Source organism: Neolamprologus multifasciatus, chromosome 8 (assembly GCF_963576455.1).
Source record: "Neolamprologus multifasciatus chromosome 8, fNeoMul1.2, whole genome shotgun sequence".
Classification (NCBI taxonomy): domain Eukaryota; kingdom Metazoa; phylum Chordata; class Actinopteri; order Cichliformes; family Cichlidae; genus Neolamprologus; species Neolamprologus multifasciatus.
In genome coordinates, this window is record NC_140446.1 from 6,918,593 (window position 1) to 6,934,641 (window position 16,049).

At 40.1% G+C, this 16,049-nt stretch overlaps 1 protein-coding gene across 2 annotated transcripts in view; it reads left to right on the forward strand.

The window, feature by feature from the left end:
• wnk4a (WNK lysine deficient protein kinase 4a) overlaps positions 1-16,049 on the forward strand; it is a 48,125-nt gene that overhangs the window by 19,443 nt on the left and 12,633 nt on the right. For both annotated transcript variants that reach the window (XM_085171050.1, XM_085171051.1), the window contains exons 5-12: positions 882-1,039; positions 5,804-5,892; positions 7,242-7,461; positions 8,598-8,985; positions 9,594-9,736; positions 11,007-11,080; positions 13,473-13,608; positions 13,998-14,114. In XM_085171050.1, coding sequence (XP_085027176.1) covers positions 882-1,039; positions 5,804-5,892; positions 7,242-7,461; positions 8,598-8,985; positions 9,594-9,736; positions 11,007-11,080; positions 13,473-13,608; positions 13,998-14,114 — 1,325 coding nt within the window. The remainder of the gene's footprint in view (positions 1-881; positions 1,040-5,803; positions 5,893-7,241; positions 7,462-8,597; positions 8,986-9,593; positions 9,737-11,006; positions 11,081-13,472; positions 13,609-13,997; positions 14,115-16,049) is intronic.

A 16,049-nucleotide genomic window follows, 5' to 3' on the forward strand; every position in this document is an offset into this window, starting at 1 on the left:
TACATTAATATAAGCATGCATGCCTTAGTTAGCAGCTGTTATTGCTAACAATCATGAATATTAATCATTAGTGACTTAAAAAAGAAGGATGCAGGTTAAATTTCATCTAAATAATGTCAGGAAATTCTTGTTTGTTTATATTTCTTTAAAAACATCATTCCTGCAGCTCTGTTTCACTTGATGTTTTTCCTCTGGTTGTTCACGCCTCACCTGCAGTGGCTCAGTGTCCCAGCAGTGCTTGTTACCTCAAAGTCTGGGGATGGTAAATGCTGCTAAAAGAGTAGTAAAGGAAGGGGCTGCACCCATAAGATGAATTATGGGGAACTGTGTATCATGCAAAACTACTTTAATAGATTCCAGGAACAGAGTTGAATGGCTGCTTGTAGAAAAAGGATAAACATGGCTTGCATTGCATACAGCTTGTCCTGTGCACAGGAAAAACTGTCACGAGAAAAGACTGCACATGTTCTTCACTTAGTTTACTATATGTGTTAGGTCTCTTGTTCTAGAAAGTTGCTCCTGTTATTTTAAAATCTTTATCAACTATAAATAAGTATTAATTTTCTCAAAATACCCCATCTTTGAGCTGTTTGATTTGCAAATTTCTTGTCAGATGAGGTTTTAACTGCATCAGGCAACTACTTTGAGCAGAAACTAGCAGGTCATCTTGGCAGAGAGTTTAACAGTTAAAAAACGAGACCTAATACTACTAAGGTAACTGTTACATAAAAAGCTCACCTCATGTTTAAAGCTTGTTCTGATGCCATCAAAGTGGCAATCACACTGTCCAGTAAGGGTCCTTGACTCTTATTATGGCTCGTCAAGGATTTTAAATAATAGAACAACCTTTAAACCTTTTCTTCTCCCCTGACCCCTGACAGGAACACCTGAGTTTATGGCCCCAGAGATGTACGAGGAGAAATATGATGAAGCGGTGGACGTCTACGCCTTAGGAATGTGCATCCTGGAGATGGCCACATCTGAGTACCCATATTCTGAGTGCCAAAATGCCGCCCAGATCTACCGCAAAGTCACCAGTGTGAGTAAGGCAAAGACGAGGACTACCTCATTTCCCCCCATATTTAGTGTGATTGTCCACATGTGTTCTTCCGTGTGCATGCTGGAATTGGAGAGGAACCAGGGTATCTTATTTGTACAATTAGAATTACGTAAAACGCAAATGAATTGGGATTGAAATCATCATTACATCTATTAAAGGCTTAGTTTTGTCCATTACAACTTCAGCATACAGAATGTACTGTGTGCCATCCTGACACAGGATTGCACATGTTTTACTTAATGATTGCCAGGGTCTTTTACCAGCTGTTTAACCAGGCCTGGTTGTTGTTTCACGGGAATATTCCCTTGGTAATGAAAGTGTTTCATCAGAAAACTGAGGTGACCTATTGACACTGATGTTGTTAATTTTCTGTCTGAACTGATTTAAGCCTTGCAGGAAAAAAATATTTTAACAGATTGCAGATGTTTTGGTGAATGGAATCTTTTTTTCTTTCTTTTTTTTGCATTGGAATTTATCTGTCTGACGATTAAATGGGCTTTAAAGAAGAGGATTTTGAGAACCCAGGCTGATGCAGTTCAGGCTGTTCTTGGGGGGTGCCAAGCACATCAGTGACGCCACGGTGGGCGAGAGCGACTGTAGAATTATATGTTTTGGAAAATGTGTCTCACTCCTTACTCCACAAAGAGGCCTGTTTCTTTCTTGTGTGTCGCGTATGCAAAGCAAACGGCGTGTCTGACGGAGGCTGGAAAGTGAGAAAGTGACAATGCCAACAAGCCGTAGTGCTCCTGGCTCCTCCACAAACAGGAGCATTATGTGGAGAAGCTTAGGCATACATCATGATGAAAAAAAACAGTCATTAGCTGCTGTTTTTTATGATTTGTTAATGCTTTGTGTTTATGTGGAGCTGAAGTCACCTGCTATTAAAAAGGCCTGCAGTAACCAATATAGCGTGACATATGAAAGGCAGGACAGACGGGCTTCTGTCGTGACTGTTTACAGACTCTCCTTGTTCAAGTATACACCAAGTAAATGGATAGAAACGTGCTTTCTCGTGTACGCTATATAACCAACAGTATGTGGTTGCTTGTGCATTTTACACTTATTTTTATCCACTAGGACTTCCTTATTTCATTTTTGTTATTTTCTTCCTAGGGCTGTGCGATATGACCAAAGTCTCATATCCCGATATAAGAATTCTATCGTCCGATAACGATACAAATCACAAAAATGTAAAATTTTCTGTAAATTCTGTGAATCTCGGGCAGCTCGACTTGCGTGAAGTGTTTCCAGCTGCGTGTCCTTTACCCGGAGTCAAGTGTTTTAACGATGCATGAAATTATACATTTTTAGACATAAGTTGTAACAGCCGCCGTTTTCTTTGTATTTATTACACGGCGTGCTGCGGGGAAAAGCCTGTTCTAACGTTTGAGTCTAAGGTTTATTTTTTAGCACCTGGCGGCTCTTTTTTACTTCTCATCCGTAAATAATCTGCTCTTTCGCGTGATTCACGTGATTTCATTTTGAAAAGTCTCAACAGGATCTTGAGCTTTATTGTGAAAGGTTTATGTGGAAGATAAACAAGCGGACACGCGAAGGTGTTGCCGTCGCTGTTGCTAACGACAATGCAAAAAAACAGGCGCTTGTCTGTCTGTAGTGTGGTTATATTACATATAAGAGAAAGAGAGAACTTTAAGAAATTAATATAGCCACTACAGTGACCATCAGAACGATGAAAAAATATTGCCGTAAACAGTTTATTTTGCGACACCACGAAACAAACGATAGCGTAAAATGAAACGATAGATGTTTTTATATCGTCATCCGATATATATCGTTATATCGAACAGCCCTATTTCTTCCTGCTTTTTACACTTACAGTAAACACACCTGTTGGTTCAGCCATTAAAGCACCCCCCCCCCCCTCCTCTTTGACAATTGGAGGATTACCAGTGTCAGAAGCTGCCTCTTTCCTCTGCTAAAGGTTTTTTGAACAGGCTGTTCTTCAGCATGATTAAATCCACATTTTTCTACACTGGTGAGCAAGAAAAGAACATTAATCATTAGGATGGAACAACCCCACTCCATCTGTTTTAAGTGATCTGCTGTATATGCCCAATTTGAGAAACTGCTGGAAACAATGACATCATATCTAGCAAGATTTCCTGGGTTTTGTGTTTGAGATAAAGAACTTTGTCTGGGGTCATTAATGATGATGCTATTAAACTCTTTCCTGCCAGATGTTTAACCTAGCTGGAGGGATTTGTTCCACGAGAGCACCAGTGACCTCACCACCAGTGAGGTCCGACACTGATGATGGCTGATAACAACTAGTTTGTGGTTGCCATTCAGGTTTATTTCAAAGCTTCTGTGCAGGCCAGTCAAGTTCTTCCAAAGCAGGAAAGAATTTTATTAAACAGCTGCCTTTGTGCAGGGAGCCCTTGTGATGTTTGAGGAAGAATGGTCCAAAGACAAATCAAGTTAAATTATTACTGTATTAGATTAGGATTAAGTAAAGTGCAAACAGCAGGAACAGTGTATACAGTTACACAATCTGGACAAAAGTATTGGATAACACTTCTTAATCTTAATCCTTAATTCGGGTGTATAAAACCAAGCAGCCAAGCAGTCCGTCTTTCCAAACAACTGTGAAACACTGGCTCGTTCTAAAGACTTCACCGAATTCAAAATGTTGTAACGTAATACTGTTACTGTTGTAACATATCAGTTAATGGAATTTCTTCCCTCCTACATATTCTGTGATCAGCTGTAAATGTAAAGGTAACCAAGTGCTGAGCCCCTCATCTCATATCCACATTAGCACAAAAACTAAAAAAAAAAAAAGAGGAGCTTCATGGCATGGCTTTCCATGGCTGCACAGTTCCTACAGGTGTAATGTACTAATGGTCCACCACTTTTGTCCATGTAGTGTAAATTATATAGAAACAAATGTGTATAGTAAATTGAAGTTAATACTGTAGTGAAGTCATAGTAGGAATAAAAATATGTACAGAATTCATTCAGTATTTAAGGAAAGCACCTCATCAAAATCATTGGAAAGAATCTGTGTGGTCATTATAATTAGCCTTTCATACCTTGGCTCACGCAATGGCTAATACGATTAATAGCACCTCCGATGGGGCAATCTCCACTGGTTGTTAAATACCTGAGACTCTCTGCTATTTGTTTTTAGAAGTAAAGAAGAGTCTTTGATGTGAGGTGAAACATCTTCATCAATACAAAAAGTCCAGTTGTCTTCTTTTCAAGCATTTGAGATTAACATGGCTCGTATGACTGAAAGCCTATAGAGACAAACTAATTAACTAATGATAATATGTCTTCAGATGGCAAGTGTTTGTATTGCAGTAATGTTCTGATGTCCTTAAATTTGTCTCTAATAAATAACCTTTTCATCTTCATTATTACAAATTAATAAAATCTCAGATAAAACTAAACATTTTTTTAATAATAAAACAAAGCTGAAGCAAACAACCAGTCTGGAAAGTGAACTGAAGAAGAACAATGAATTAAAATTAGAAAACAGTAGAAAGTGTTAGGTATTTTGGTCTTATAGAGTTTTTCCTCCTTAGTATACTTGAATTTCTTGTCAAAAAATACCACACTTTACTTGTAAGACATAACCACCCTTTGTTCTCATATCTGTGTAAAATAATTTGGGTTCACTGATCGTTTTGTTCCTAACAACATTAAAATCTGACCCACAAACCAAAGTTAATACAAGCGCAGTGTGTTTCTCAAGCTCTTATCTACATGTAGACTGCCGTCGCCACTGGAAAGGAGCTGAGTCACAAATTAGATTTGGATCTAGGGAAAATGGATTTACTCTCAAGGTGCCTACACAGTATGAGGACACTGCAGCAGAGTGCTCAAACAAACAAACAGCATGTCTATAACTGCAATGAAGCCCGCTATGTTTGCACTGGCATGTAGTTGGGATGCTTTATCAAAAGAATGGAAAAAAAAACGCAAACCAAAAATTCAAATAGGAATGGCGTTACTTCTCTCCTCTCAAAGCTCTGGCATTTGCCCCACTTAAACAGGCAGCAGGAGTATACATTGAAGTTCTTTGTGACCCTGATTGAAGAGAACCAGTTACATGCAGTGACATGTCTGTCTTTAAATGAGATAACAAAGTGTACCACTCAGCCTTTTACTGGTAAATCAAATTATTTAGGTGTTTGGGTGCATCATTGCATTGCTTTGGTATCTGCTGGCCAAATGACCTTGGTTACTCCTTTCTTATCTTTGTTGTTACAGGACTTGGAGCTCTGCTGTAATCTGTACACAGACTTATGCACATACTGATGATAGCATTTAGAAGAGCTCCCTTAGTTCTTATTACTGAGAAGTCCTACCCTAATAATTTTGCGATAAACTCCATGGAAACAGCAACTGTTCTGAGTTAAAAATAAAAATAAGGATTGGTGTAAGTTAAAGGGAAAGGAAAGAAGGGAGCACATTGCTGGGTTTTTTCCATTTATCCTGAGCTCTTGGTTTTGTTCTCCTCTGGTGTTGACATGGTCGCAAAGCCAAATGTCATGCTGGCTAGTGGCAGATGTCACAAAGCAGACAATACATCAGACATGCGATGCAGGCGGGAGCGGCTGTCACCGCTTTGATCCGATCGTCTCAGAAGGAGAACTGTGGGAGGAGATCATTGTTGCTAACTTTCTCTGCATAGAGCTCCAGTCTGTGTTCCCTCCTACACTTTTTATTAAGCCTAATAGATGAAATTAAACTCTGTGTTCTTATCTGTTTGCACAGGGCATTAAACCTGACAGCTTCTATAAAGTCAAAGTCCCAGAACTTAAGGAGATCATTGAGGGCTGCATCCGTATGAACAAAGATGAAAGGTAACAATGAAAGCACACACTTTATTATTTATATCATCTTTTCTGCTCTTCACTATTCTCAATTATGTTGCACTATGCTTCAGAAAGCACATACATGTTGTCTAGAGGACTTTAAAAAGCCTTAAAATGGTCTAAATTATACAAATTGAGAATCACAGGTTCAGACTTCTTAAACTTTCATCAGTTATTCTATGCAAGTTGAATTTCCTTAAATAAAGATTCATGCAATCACATCATAAATTTTTTTTTTTTTTTTTAAAGAATTCATATTTGTATATCCTAGCCTCCAGATGGCCACCTGAAGTGGCATGTGCCCTCACCGTTTGAAAACCACTGTGTTAAATTTAATTTTGATGGGTATTTTAGTCATGACTCCTCCAATGTTTGAAGCACAAAAGCTGCTATTTTTCAGCACATGGCTGCATTGTGGGCAGTTTGTACTCCAATTCATGCTCAGTACCGAGTCACAGTTAATCTCATAAACACACAGCCATGACTGATTTAGTGTGCTGTAATCTGTGAATTAAGTGGATTGATATGAGCTGAACATCTGAAGTAAAAGTCTTTAAATTACACACAATCTCTGTCTGTGTGTCTGTTTGTTGCCTTGTTCACAGACTCCTCATAGACCTTTAACAGTTGACCAACCAAGCTTGGGGCACAGGTCATCCTAGGCCCCTGAAGCCTCTTACATGACATCATGTTGTTACTTAGCAAAAGGCTAAAATTGCCCATTTTTAGCTTTTAAGCATCTATAAGACCTTACAAAAGCGTTGTATCAGTTATTTCACAACAGTAACATCCCATTTCTATAAAAAAAATTAATAATGCATGATTATTATGAGGCCATTATGATGGTAGTGACGACATTTAGCTAACAAGCTAAAATGCCCCCTTTATAGCATTTATGCACATGCAACACTTAATTTCATGGGAATAAAATCTCATTTATTGTCACAAAAGTTGAAATATGCATGCCTAAAACCCACATAGTAACTAAAATTACCCATTTTTAGCATATAAACAACATTGAGCAGATATTACTGTACTCATGGGCATATATCAGTGGTCAAAAGTACATTTACTTGGAAGAAAGTATATTTTAGCATTTGATTTGGATTTCAATTGCAAATTAATTGCAAGTTACTCAATTTATTTTAAACAATTACAAAGAAAACTTTGTAAAAAGTCTTCAGTTCATCTCCTTTATACCGGTACACATCTTGTGGGTTTTTTTTTTTTGTTGTTGTTGTTTTTAAACTGAAGTGAAACTAGTTTTGGGTGTTATGAGAAATAACCTTGCAATAGCAACCCTAAGTGCGATAAAACAAATTACTTTCTCTCTATAGGTACACCATTCAGGACCTTCTGGATCACCCCTTCTTCCAGGAAAACAATGGCGTACATGTGGAGTTGGCAGAGGAGGATGACATGGTGAAGTCAGGCTTGAAGCTGTGGCTGCGCATGGACGACACCAAGAAGCTCCACGGGAAGTACAAGGACAACAACGCCATCGAGTTCCTCTTCGAGCTCTACAAAGATGTGCCTGAGGAGGTGGCACAGGAAATGGTAGGTTGGCACGTGAAGAAAGGATTTTGTGAGGTCAATATTTGCTGCTTTACTGACCAGGTTTGTAACAGATGTTGGTGAGGAAATGGAGTAACTGATTCCTGATCAGCAGATAGCAGACGTGCTCTCTGCATCCCAATCTTCATTTACGATTTTAGTTTTTTATTTAAGGTTTTCCAAATGAAGGGTGGATGAGGGTCCTCAATGCAACAAAAACCTAATTTGGACACTAACGTGATTAGAAAGAGAACTAAAAGTGGATTCAGTTGTAATATTTCCAGGAGCGATTTAATCAATCTTTCTTCTAATTGGATGCCCTTCACAAACAATAGGTTTAAAGAAGATATGAGAGGGATACCTGTCCTATTATTGTGGCCTTAATATTCAAAGCTTGGTTATGTTTAACATGATAATCCTGAACTGTAACAGAATAAATGTGACAGAAAATTAGGAAAAGCTTAATAGGTTCAATGTAATTAGAGTTGTATGGGGTTTGACTCTTAACCCTAACAGTGAAAGCACATGCACCTCAACATCATTGTGGTTCTTTTACCTTTCTGTTGTTATATCCACTGCAGCTCCTAAGGAGAAAACCTTGTGCACTATGTTAAGGTCACAGCTCACCATTTAATTATCAGTGGTTCGAAATGGGAGAGGACGTCTCAGGAAGCAGCCGTAATCGTGTCTTTAATAATATAATGGCTCCTACACTTATTACAAAACCTTATGTCCTCCATAAAGGTCACTTTTAATGAGAATACAAGATACAATTCCTTACCTGTTTACCCTTTTGTGGCAGTTTTCATCAAGATCAAATTTGGTATCAGCAGGGGACATCGTGCCAGGCTGATCTGCTGTAATCTGACTATGTGTTGAGAGGTTGTTACGGACTCAGTGTCCCACTCTGCTGAACTGGATGTTATGGGAGGCTGTAAAAAATGCCAGATTGTCAAAAGAATGAGGCCTGTGTGTTTTCTTTTTGTAAAACAAAAAAAAAATACAACACCAACTTTGCATGTTTATAAAACTCTCAGATAATGTCACAGCTTGCATAAGTAGGTCATTAAATGCAATAGAGCTGTATTAGTACTCATATGCATGTTATACCCTGACCATTTCCCTGTGCTGTTATGCAGGTTGTGCTTGGCTTTGTGTGTGAAGCAGACTTCAAACTAGTAGCGAAGGCTATACGCGACCGAGTGACGATCATCAAGCGTCAGAGAGAGAAACTGAGGCGGCAGGCCGAGGAGAGGAAGAAGAAGCAGGCGCAAGAAGCCATAGAAGAAGAACCGGAGCACCAGCCGGCTTCGCCCAAGGTCAACGATGTTGTTGCAGCAGATTCCCCCGTCCCACCCCTGACACCTCTAACACCTTTGACGCCATTGACACCACTGGCCCCAGTTTTGTCCCCCGTCACCAGCTCTGTGGACTCTGGCGTCAGCACCCACTACCCTGCAGAGCCAGAGGAGCCCGAAGTTGACCAGCACTTTCAAGTTCGCCACAACAGCCTGTCTTCTGCTAACTGTAAGCTGTCTGATATCACATCCATATATCGTGAAAAGTTAAATGTTTGCATGCAAAAGAGCACCGTGCAGTATGCAGGATTAATGTAAATGCTGTCCCTTATGAATTACTGTGGAGGAGAAGAGTGAAATAGAAAAATACTCAAGTAAAGTACATTAAATTTTTGTTAAAGTTTTGTTTAAATTCTTTTATTTGCTGTTCTTAAACTCCAGAGACATGTTTTTCACTGCATTAGCTGCACAAGTGCGCTTAACACGAGGCTTTTCTGATGTCAACGCACGTGGGAGAGATGCAGAGAAAAGTGAAACTGTGGTTAACTGAATTATTCAGGCTCTGTAGGTCTTACTCCATGGTGCACATGTGCTGTGCTGAATGTTTCTCAGCTTTTTAGTCCTGTTTTAGAGACAGCCATCTGATCTCATTTAATTGTACCCAGAGCAAATCTATTCCACGGTGAAGCCCTTCAGATTTTTCTTGTTAATGTGTTTTGTGTATCTCAGGCTGGGGTCATTAGAGGTGTGTGCAAGAATGCACAGAGTACAGATTGTGTCAGTTTTTTAGGCCACAGCGGGTTATGTGCTAATGGTCGATGTGCTTTGTTGAAACAGCTGACTGCGAGACGGACGGCTATCTGAGCCCCTCTGGTCTTCAGGATCCGCTGGAGGCCGGCAACGTCGGCATGCCTGCGAACTCTCCCACCACGCATCCCAACCCCCCCGCCGTAAACGGTATCTCCCTCCGCTTCCCCTCGGTGAGTGGTTTCAATAAAGAGCTTGTTATAAAAGGAGAAAGCTCAGGGTGGTAGAGGGGAGGATGATTTTGAAGACTTTACAAGACCGCCTCTTTCATTAATCTCTCCAATCCAGGGCTGACACATAATTTAAAAAAAAAATTAAAGGGCAACACAAACCTTTTAAGAACAACTTTAAATGCAGAACTATAGTTGAGTTGAGTTTTTTTCTCTTAATTTCAGTTTCTTAATGATAGTTTTTATTACTAAACTGTTTTAACACTTAACTTAAACCTGTTACTTTATAAATAGATCCGTCAGTCATTGACGACTTATCAGCAAAGCAAGACATTTTTATTAATTTAGTTCGATCCAATTCAGTTTCGCTTACATAGTGCCAATTCACAACAATCAGCTCAAGGTGCTTTATATTGTAAGGCGAGGTGTTCAACTCCAGGCCTCAAGGGACGGTGTCCTGCAGGTTTTAGATATCACCTGAATCAGATGATTAGTTCATCACCAGGCCTCTGGAGAACTTCACGACATGTTGAGGAGGTCATTCAGCCATTTAAATCAGCTGTGCTGGATCAAGGACACGTCTAAAACCTGCAGGACACCGGCCCTTGAGGCCTGGAGTTGGACACCCCTGATGTAAGGTAAAGACCATACAATATTAGAAAGAAATCCCAACTATCACATCTATGATCAAGCGCTTGGTGACAGTGGGACGAAAAACCTCACTTTTAACAGAAAGAAACCTCTAACAGCACTAGGCTCAGGGAGGGGCAGCTATCTCCCGCTACTGGTTGGAGGGCCCAGAGGATGAATTCAATATTTTTTTAAGTTAGGATTTATTTTGTTTTATAGTTAGCGCGTGCAAGATGCAATTTTTGGGCCATGTTGCTGAATAAATTTAGGTAGACTAAGAGTTTAAAGACATGCTAGCAGCTTGTGCCTCAGTCTCAATTAAAAGTAATTTTTCTAATATCATGTTCATTTTAAATCAGAAAGTGAAAAGATCTGTGATCATCTTTTTCCCATATTTGATGCATAAATATCACTTTCTCTAACTAATCAAATTTCCTCTAAAGTTTGCATTTATATAGTCATAAAATCAATATTTTACAAGTTAAAATGTAAACCCAAAAATAATTCAAATTTAGTCGTAAGCATTGAGATAACTGTTTTAGAGTGAGTACTTTCCTCACCTAACATCACATATAACTACAAAGAAAATGAACACAGTCTTTTTCCATGTTTATCTTACCACATTCCTGTTTTCTATTCCTAGAGTATTGCTGTGTCCAACAACATAGAACATGGCAATTCAAGTCCTACGAGTGGCTTCAACTCCCCCGTGGACAGGTAAATCTGTCGAGCCTTTCTGTCCTCCCCACTCTGCCGTTTTATTTGCTGTTAAAGGAACAATAGAGTCTAACAATTCCTGCCTAATTTAAGTAAGAAACCTGTAAATCAATGGGAATCTTGTAGAAATGTCTTTTCTTTGGATCCCTTCCTCCTCCACTCCTGTGGGGGTTTCAGGCTTGAGGCTATAGACAGACGCTGCTGGGTTCTTTTTATTGCAGAGAGGCAGAATGGACCCTTGAAGATTTCTGTTTTTTGACTGCGTGTCAGATGTTGTAAAGGCCTTGTTTTCTGTGCTGGTGGGATATTAGTGATGTCAGGTTTTTTTTATCAGCATGAGTGCACACTAGGGATGGGTACCGGTATCCGGTGCCATCATGGTACCGGTTCTGACATAAACGGTAGTAACCAGACCGAAAAGCAGCGCGCATTTCGGTGCTTTATTTCGGTGCTTTTTTTTCCTGAGCTGTGATACACTTTCTTCTTCCTTACATTTCTATTGGCGGTTGGCAAACAACTGAAAGGTGCATTACCGCCACCAACTGGCATGGAATGATACACTTTAGATTCTAGCCAATCATTTTACGTTTCGAGGATAGTAGGCGGGTCCAGGTACGTACGTTCTTTTAGAGCAGAGCTACAGATTAAAAATGCCCAAGGCAAAGCGGTCAAAAGTCTGGCTGTACTTCACAGCAAAAGATGCAAACTCAGCAGCCTGCAACAAGTGCTTTAAGCTGATACTGTCAAAGGAGGTCACACTTTAAATCCGATGAACCTAGCCCTGCCAGTGTAGCAGAAATGATGATGGCAGCAGCAGCCGTTCTTCTCTGCGTGAGTAGCTTAATGTTGTTCGTGTGTAATTTACGTTGAGTAAGCTAACCGCGTTATTAAATTAATGCATGTAACGTGAACTAGCAAACACCATCATAGCTACATGCGGCTGTCTTCTTGTTTGATGTCAGATACTCCCTTCACCCTGGCCAAAAAGGCTAAAATGACCGAAGAAAAAGTGGAAAACAGCTAAACATGAGAGGTTTTTGGACAAAGTTTGTGTTTTTTCCATTGTTTAAGCACTGCTTCCAGCCCAGAGTGATACCATATATGCCGTATACCTGCAGAAAAGACTAACATTGTTATCTTTTTACAAAAAAACAGCTGAACATGAGAGGTTTTTGGACCAATTTTGTGTTTTCCGTTCTTTAAGCACCGGTTTGGGCACCGTTTAAGCACCGGCACCGTTTCAAAAGTACCGGTTTGGCACCGGTATCGGATAAAACCTAAACGATACCCATCCCTAGTGCACACAATGTTTGAGCATATGTGTTTGTGTGTGCGAGTGTTGTGGAGGATGTTCACCTTGGATTTAACACTTTAAGAGGATGATATAACTATTTTTGGGGGGTTTTTTTTAGTCTACAGAGTATAAGAAAATGCTGTTTTCGTTGCTTAACACACCTCAAAATACACAAATTTGATCTAAAGTTGTGATTTTATTTTGAACCGAATATGTTTAATACAAATTATGTCATCTTCCAATCAAATCAAAGCTCTTTTTAGGATAAATAAAGTGATTTTCAGGCTCTTTCACCATCATCTTAGTTCCCTTTTTCGATTAGCAAGGAACAGGCTCTATCTAACATGTCTACTATAAATTGAAGCAAACATCAAGAGGGGATTGATTGTCATATTTTGCAACAGCCTGGTTATGCACTGATTAGCATCCAAAACACACTCCCAGTTGCTTAATTCTTCTGAGAAAAGCCCTCGATAACTGATGACCCAAACTGCGTGTCACAAATAACAAAGAAAACAAAGGTTTGCAGCATCGCCACAGATGTTCGCCTGTTTCTGTCTGATTTCTGTGTACTCAGTGTCTGAAGGTGAACTAAAGTTACCTGTGAGGTGGAGGTTTTTAAATAGGGACGGGTGGGTGCTGCCAGCCTGTAAATGTTTGCAGCCTGTGCTGGGGAGGTGGATGGAGGGGGGGGTCTGTTACCACAGTGGTCCAAAAAAAGGCCCATGAGATGCAATTAGCTGAACCAAACCTTTTTATAAAATACCCTGAATGTTCTGCAGTTCTCTGAAACCTAAAACTCCTGTATAAATGTTACAGGTCGCACCGACACGTTGCCTTCCCTGGATGAACACCAGCTTCTTGTAGACTCTGTTTGTACCCCAGAGACATGCCACTGTAACACATCAACCCTTTCGTCGACAATTCAGTGTTTATTTCTATGTGCCAACATAATCAGTCCTTGTGGATATTCAGATCTCTACGTTTGTTCTAGATGATGAATTGGCTTTAAAATTGCTTTACAAGGAATTTATCAGTGGTTTCTTAGGGTGTGTTTTCTAACTCATATGATTTTTTTTTTTTTTTTTTTTTGTACAGCTACGCGTCTGATGTGACTTCAAGCCTGAGCGATGGCTACGAGGGCCTATCGGAGAAGAACGAGAAATCAGTGGCGAGACGAACGGCTGCGAAGCTGTTCAGGAGGAGGGCGCGCTCGAGGCTTCGCATCATCGGGGTACAGTAAATCAAATGTTTGGTTTAATTACAGCACAGCAAATCCTTTTTTTCCTGCACATAATAAACAAATAAATCAAACTGGCCTGAACTGAATTAGCGGAGGAAATTTATTTATGAGTGAGTGGTGAGGCACCACCCTAGTTATGTAACGTTATCAGTAGCAATGCTGCTCTTCCCCCGGCGACCGCAGTGCATTGCTTTTTTGATCAGGACATTCTGCGGTCGTTTAATGAGCCTGTTTGGATTGGCTGCAGAGACAAACGCATCATGGATAACCACATGTGCCTAAACAGTCTGCTACAGTAGAGTCTCATACATGTGCACAAACATGTTGTAACTCCTGCTTTTAGACATGTCATCACCATTGATCCTCTCTGTCTCCATCAGCTCTCTGATAAAGTGGACCGGGTGGTGGAGTGCCAGCTGCAGACGCACAATGACAAGATGGTGACCTTCAAGTTCGACCTGGATGGAGATAACCCAGAAGACATTGCTGCTGTCATGGTGAGCCATTATCTGTGCTTAGCCGCTATATATATAAAATTATCAAACGGTCATCTTTTGTTACATTTCTCTTGTTTTTATTAGGTTTTTTATAACTTTATTATGTTTATACAACAATATTTTTCTTTAGTCAACTGGTCACATGTCAGAAAATCATTGCATTTAGGCACATAGACATTGTATTTCAGGAACTATTGATCTACTGGGATTTTCCCACACAAACATCTTTAGAGTTTATGGAGGATAGTCTGAAAAAAGGTAAATGGTAAATGGCCTGGAAATGGACTCCAAAGCGCTTTTCACAACCAGTCATCCACCCACGCATTCACACACTGGTGATGGCAAGCTATATTGTAGCCACAGCCACTCTGGGGCGCACTGACCCAGGCTGCCGGACACTGGCGCCACCGTTGCCTACTGGTGACCACCACCACTAGGCAACGGGTGAAGTGTCTTGCACAACGACCGAGACTGTACGAGCTGGGGCTCGAACCGGCAACCTTCCGATTACAAGGCGAACTCCCAACTCTTGAGCCATGATCGCCCCATCAAAAAAAAAAAGAGGAAAAATGCAGACAGTAGCAGTTGGTGTGGGTGAAAATGCCTTGTCAAAGCCACAGGTCAGGAGCATACCAATTGCTCTTCTACATACCTTGTTACCTCTGAGGTCTGCAGAAGAGCATCTCTGAACGTAGCAGAAGACCACACCGGGTGCCATTCCTAACCTGTCGGCTAAAAACAGGAAACGGAAGCTACAATTTACATCCCAATGTAAATTGACAATGCAAGATTGAACAAATGTTTCCTGGTCTTGTGAGTCTCAATTTTTGCTACAACCTTCAGTACTATTACCTTAATTGGGCAGCTAATGATTAAAGACCAAAGTAGCCATTTGTATTTTGTTGGCTGCTGTTTTGAAGCCTTGTGTTTGACATGCCTTTGCCATCTTGGTTATTTCTCTTACATGAGAATTATAAGCTAGGATTGGATCTGACTGAGGAAACACGTGACACTGCACACTCGTCTATTTATGCTAAGTGAGAATAAACTTGCAAAAATCCAGAGCACGCTTTATTAACCAAGATTTGAACCTAGCAAATGAGACCATAAACTCAGTAGGAATTTCTTTACTGCAGTAATAAATCGAGTAGAAAGTGGGCAGTTTTGCCATCTGTACAATGTGAGTTCTTTTTGCAACCACAGGAGTCGCCCCCTACTGGGCGTTAGAAAGAATGTATGTTTGAGGCACTACTTTTTCGACTTTTATAAACATTATAAGTGCTTGCTACATCAAATAAGAGTGTAGCACTAGAATCCCTGAGAAATAATAATTTTGATTGATTTTTAATTTTGCTTGTGATTTCTATAAGTATCTGAAATTTTAAATGTTAATTGTACTTCATTCAAATTAGAAAAAATGTGACACAAATTAAACAAAGCTCAGCATTCATTTACTTGTGGTTAATATTTTAGCATTTTAACCACTTGATCTTTGTTAGCATACCAGTGACTGAGTCATTACAGATCTATGGGCTAAAGCCAACAATCCCTAGTTAAGGGTAGGGAAAAACTGAGGGTTTGTGATGAAAGTAAGAGTTGTTATTGGGGAAGGGAACCTCACATGAAGGTGCGATGAGACAGCATGTGCAGCAGCACTTTTTGTTCACTGGATGTGCAGTTTTCCTTCACTCTAAAAACACACTAGGCTTTTGTTTATTGCGTGTTGGCAAAGCAGGGACACTTGGCTTCACAACAGCACAGTGGTTCTCAGTAGAGGGTTTAAAATGAGCTGAATTATGCCATGTTGTCAGGAAACGATGCTACGCCTCAGCCCACAATTCAGACACACTGAAAACTGCATGAATATGCAAAACTCCTCTAAGCATCTGCTACGTTGTGGATTTCGTGAACCCACAAAATAAACAAGCACTAGTG